Consider the following 6,000-nt stretch of genomic DNA (forward strand, 5'->3'; position numbering starts at 1 on the left):
GCGTTACATCCTTTAATACCCTACTTTCCAAACTTCTCAAAAGTTCTACTGCGAAATTTGCAGGACCAGCATTACCGGAAGAAAGGCTCACGGGCTGTGGCTAAGCCACTTCTCCACAATACCCTTTCTACCAGGAGAACGATTCTACCAACTATCGCAGGAAAACTTCTGAGAAGTTCGGAAGTTATGAGATGTACTAGCGGAAGTAAAACAATGATGCCCGTCGTGAATTATGCTGGGGATCATCAGCTGGTAGAGCAGTAGCCTCCAAAAGGCTAAGGTCCTTACTGTGTGTGCTGGTCCAGACACCATTTACACCTGCCGGGAAGATTCATATGAGTGTACAATCCGTCTCAAAGTGAAAGATTCAGTCTGTGAACGCCGGCCGGTGTGGCCGAGTGGTTCTAGGCCCTTCAGTCTGGAACTGCGCGACCACTACGGTCGCAGGTTCGAATCCTGCCTCGAGCATGGATGTGTGTGATGTCCTTAGGTTTAAGTAGTTCTAAGTTCTAGGGGACTGGTGACCTCAGATGTTAAGTCCTATAGTGCTCAGAGCCATTTGAACCATTTTGAACCAGTCTATGAGCAAGTTTGCTTAACCTCAGCTTATTGAAAAATCCAGTAAAGTGATATTCCATTTTTGGTCCGTTACACTTGTTGAATGCCCCTGTAAGTTATAATGTGAATGTGGAAAATGTGTGCAAAGAACTTACCGCAGGAGAGACGAGATGGCGTTACAAGGTGTGGGAGGGGGGTGGAGAGCCGTGGACGGCGCAGCTGAGGCTGGAGCCCATAAACAGTCGCTGTGGAGCGGAGTGGGTGGGGTGTGCCCACTGTCTCCAGTGGCTTGCGTGCCACACGGAGAGACTGACGTGGCAAAGTGTTTTCACGTGGAGGTCAGAGAGCAGCTTATTACTTATGATGGATTGCCCATGCACAAATCACAGTAACAACGACAGTAATGGGTCCACTGAATGAATTACCATTGACCTAAACAGTATTCAGTCTTCATCAGAATCCAATACTAGGACCTTAGCACACTAATCAACACTTCGTACAGAAAACAGACGACTCAAAAGTACATACAGGAGTGAACAGTTATGCTGGAGTGATGTGACAAATATTGGACATTATTTTGAATACATATCGACAACAACCACACAGAAATTAAAATCAGGAACAGGGTGAAGCCCCTCCATACCCACACTGGCGTGATGGCCAACATGGAAGGTCTACTGCAAGGCCGGCCAAACGCTGCACAGTGTGCAGACGTGCGGAAGTGCTGCACATGTGCGCACCTGTGCGACAGCGAGCGACAGCGACATCTGTTATTAGACATGTGTCCTAAATGAACGGCGGCGGCTCCTCTTCCCTGTTTATGTGGTACAAGCAAGAGCGCAACATACCCAGTCTCGTTTACCCCTGGTGACCGTAACCTTAACAGAAAAGTACTGAGAAATGGCAGATACTGTGAAAAAGCAAAGGACGGCAGATCTGTGTTCTCGGTCGTTTCGATCAAGCATCAGTGATGAAAATCTCCCGCAATTGCTTGCGTTTGTCAATGAGCCGTGCTTTTGTGGCCGATATTAACTATATCTTTTCGCATGACCAGTGATAAACGTGTTTGGATTTATTCCTTTCATAATTAAAAATTATTGTTTACTAACTGTGCATTATTGCCTCATTCTGCTCCAGGTTACATTATCATCAGGAAAATTGGTCATTAAACCGATTGTTGTACACTTACATTTAGGGTTTTTTTTTAATGTGTGAAGGGCTACGCTAAGTTGAAGTCGATAAAACATAACATTCATCTAATTGTCGGTTATTACGCAGATTTCAGACGGAACTGATTAAAGATACAGCTGTAATGGTACAGGTGATCATCGAGAGGTCAGCGAGACAGAAATTATGTGGGTGTAACTGAGGGCACCGAGACTTAGTTATAGGAAACCTTGCATTGGTTTAATGTTATTTGAAATCATGACTAGGGTTCGTTGGAAGTCGCTAAGTGCTCTCTTTCTTAAATACTAGATCAAAAACATTACGCATATTTACGTGCCGTCAGTCAAGCTGCCTTAATAAAAACCCACGCTTGTTAACTGTATTACTTGTCTTACTGGGTTAAACTGTTAACATAAAAGTAGACGTCTCAATAAGTAGACTATGACAGTATTTTAAATGTTTAATAAGCGAAATGCCTTCCCATGGTTGGCTTGCAAGCTGTGGAAAGAGCACTAGAATTCGCCGTACAGAGTATCTCAGCAAGTGGATAAAGCGACATCTGTGCGTAGAAACATGCACTACATGAACGCTGACGGCTGCGGCGTGCACGCTGTGACCCGGAAGTTGCACATGTGCAGGAGCACCGCACGCGTGCAGAATTTCTGGTCGGCCCTGGTCTACTGCCATCTCTGCGTATTGGTCACTTTCCGCTAAGTGAGGTCTCACAGGATGTGGGTACTGAGATGTTTATGTATTTGTGGTTATGATTAACGCGCTCATCTGGAGGGAGATTGGGTCGAAAGGTGAAAGAAGGGTAGCGGTTTGAAGGGCAGAGAGAAAAATGTTCCTAGGCAAGATCCAAGGCGAAAACTTCTGCGATAGTTGGGGCGGGTTGTGAGAGCAGTAGCGGTTTTGTTGCTGCCTGCATAGGTCATGCAAGGGTAGACTTTGCAAGTAGTGGGTATCATGCAGGTGCATACCTTTGACGTTGTGCAGTGGTGTTACTCGGCCGGTGTTGGTTTCTCGGTGAGCGTCAGCATATCTGTAACAGTTAGGTTCATCATCATTTAGTGTCCAATAGGTCATATATCGGATTCACAGTGTAGGGTAGTGTTGGCGGTTTGTTTGTGTGCGAGCTTGTCGGTCTCCCTGCTGTAGCCTGTTGGTCGGCTTTAATAGCATCTGACATATCCAGTCAGTGTTCCTAATTTGTAGGGGCTTATCTATGTTGTCGCTTGTGGATGTATGTTAGCTCCCAATAGGGGGTTACGCCCTAGCTAATGGCAATAGCCATTAAATGTAGTTCAGGCGTTAGGGACCAGGCTGTAGGAGGCACTGTGGTAAATATGAACGCTAGATAGCTCTCTGTGTTATTCAAAGCTGTTGTCTACTAGAAAGACATAGAAATGAATCCAGAATACGAAAATATGGGAAAATAAAACAGGAAATGATGAATTAAACCAGAGATATGATGTTGTGACAAGTCATCAGCATGAGTCGTTTCACTTTCTGATAATAATGATGGCATGCAAAATGGTCAGCATAGCATAGCCCATGTAGCGTTGAGAGATCATGGGTGCTGAGGCCAGATCTGCTCTGGGACAAGGATGCTAACTGCTTTAAAAGTTTCATGTCCTGTGCATCGCATCACACTGTAGATATAGGACAAAGAGAGTGACGTCTGTGTGGTTGACGCCGCTAGGAGAAGTAGATGACGTGACACGAAAGTAAAGGGACATCTATACCCTCACACCACGAGCGCTACTTGAAAGCGTGTCACTTGACTTGCACGCAGCTAACTGGCACCAGGCAAGGCGACATTTCTGTCTAGCCATTTGTTACTTGCCTTTCAAGAAACTATATACTCAAGTTATGTATCATATTACACAAAGATGTACCACTGTGCACTAAGAGATTTAAATCGTTATAATTAATTTTAATGAGCTTCCAAATGTGTCAACACACTGTTCCTCAATGGGTTCTGGCTCAAGGCCTCTTTGGCTCTGGCAAGTTATACCGTAGGTTCCACTGGTACTTTAGTAACCCATGGTGATGTGGGTAGGTATCAGATTATCACAGTCTCTTGAAAGCCTAATTGTTTTACAAATGTTGCATAATATAAAACAAATAAGGCGATAATATTCTTTTAAAATCGAACAGAGAAAAGATACACTCAATTTTAAAATGTTTAGGTGCAGTTTGCACTCACGGTGAATTGAGAAAAGTATGTGGAGCATCAAAGGAATTACATCCAGTCTCTAAACTGCAATTCAGTACATGTATGCTATGAAGGTTGTAAAGATCAACTGTTTGCTGTTAACTGTCACAAGCTCATCTTCATTGGAAACAGAAAGATGCAATAATGCTAAATTCAATTTTTTTCCGCAATGTTTGGTTAATGCCACCATAAGCAACACCGTGGATGTGGAAGATGTGCATCCGTGGTGACAGAACATACCGCAGGAGAGAGAGGGAGCTGCCATCAGGGGGAGCAGCTGGGCGTTGAGTGGTGGGTGGCATGGCTGAGGCAGGAGTCCGGCCGTGGTCGCTGTGTGGCTGAGTGGCGGGGGTGGGTGTGGCCCTGCTGTCACTGTCTCCAGCAGCTGGCGCGCTGCACAAAGAGATACTGCTCACATGGGAGCCAGAGGGCAGTTTACTGCAGACAGTACTGAATAACAGTGCTCAACACATTGCCAACAACGATAGTAGCTCCACTAAGATGCATAACTTACCATTGATCTAATCACTTTATCCAACACTTCCGCCGGGCTCGCCATACTGGTGCGTTACCATACCAAGCAACATTTTGTACAAAATGAGGCACATATGAGAGGTACCTACATGGGCTACAAGGCAACATCAGCATCCTACATGCTCCCTAAATCAGGATTATTTAAAAAAAAAATCTCTGTGATTCCAACATTCATCATCCACTTGCACCAGCCTACACCAAACGATAGGTAGGTGTGAGGGCAATAAACACTGAGCAAGTATTGTAATGTTTAGAGTCAATATCTGTTCTATGTCCAAATGATATTTAAGATCTGGTCACAGTGTACTGCCTGTTATGATATGTGATAGTTCGCTACATGACCACAGTGTCATGTCGAGTAACCCCTTTTCAATATGTTGAAGGAATACAATGCTACGAATTGGGTTCCCAATTAGAAATTATGAAATATAGGCCTCCTGTACTCTCGCAGCATTGAGGTGGGGATCACAGTGCCATCTTTGACGGAATGAAGAAAATTCTTCAGACAAAATGTTTGTAGATTTAGCTGTTGAATCGTACTCTACAAAGCGAGGGTTCCCATTGAAGCTTTCTACGTTGCCCCCCACCACCCACACATGGGGTGGGGTGACAGGTTGAGTGTGGTATCGTTGGATTTTCGCCTCTGAACAAATTGTAGTTTTTGAGACTTTTCAGTGTTTTCAGTTTTTATATATATATATATATATATATATATATATATATATATATATATATATATATATATATATATATATAAAGAAAACACTGATTAAATTGATCAATTAATTAACCTCTCTGATGCGGAAAACTGCCACGTCCACCTAGACCGGGAATCAATTTTCACCAGTGCCACGCCCACCTGGTTGGTTCAAATGGCTCTGAGCACTATGCGACTTAACTTCTGAGGTCATCAGTCGCCTAGAACTAATTAAACCTAACTAACCTAAGGACATCACACACATCCACGCCCGAGGCAGGATTCGAACCTGCGGCCGTAGCGGTCGCTCGGTTCCAGACTGCAGCGCCTAGAACCGCACGGCCACTCCGGCCGGCACGCCCACCTGGACTTGGAATGAAATAGTTACAGTCCCTACCGACCACCACGGCCCCTTACCGACGCATGTTCGTCGGCTAACATGTACTAATGTGTACTGTCGTTTACTAACGTGCACCGACCTACATTGACGTATATCACATTTTTTTCTATACAAATAAGCCAAGTTTGAATTCTGATGGTCAGTTCATGTTTCGCTACCAACACAAAAAAATTGTGGCAAACGAAGCCACTAACCTAAGTCACCTGTGATGATTCAAAATCGTCGGCTTTGCCTCTCTCACACACCACGAGCGCGAGACCGCCCACTTCACAGCCTGGGCCTTTATACTCGCGTCGAACATACTCCTCTGTAAATATTCTAGTTAAACTATGGCCCGAATACTGTTGTTCAATCCACACGGTCTAGGACATGGCCAGAGCAAACCCCCAGTACCTAAGCCGAGAACATCGCTCGCCCCACCTGTAG

At 44.7% G+C, this 6,000-nt stretch overlaps 1 protein-coding gene across 1 annotated transcript in view; it reads right to left on the bottom strand.

The window, feature by feature from the left end:
- The window catches only part of LOC126413243 (uncharacterized), a 161,767-nt gene extending 157,265 nt beyond the window's left edge, over positions 1-4,502 (bottom strand). Inside the window, exon 1 of the mRNA XM_050083143.1 lies at positions 4,458-4,502. Within this exon, the coding sequence (XP_049939100.1) occupies positions 4,458-4,502 (45 nt within the window). The remainder of the gene's footprint in view (positions 1-4,457) is intronic.
- Positions 4,503-6,000: the final 1,498 nt, after the last annotated feature.

Source organism: Schistocerca serialis, chromosome 7, assembly GCF_023864345.2.
Source record: "Schistocerca serialis cubense isolate TAMUIC-IGC-003099 chromosome 7, iqSchSeri2.2, whole genome shotgun sequence".
In the NCBI taxonomy this organism is placed as follows: Eukaryota; Metazoa; Arthropoda; class Insecta; order Orthoptera; family Acrididae; genus Schistocerca; species Schistocerca serialis.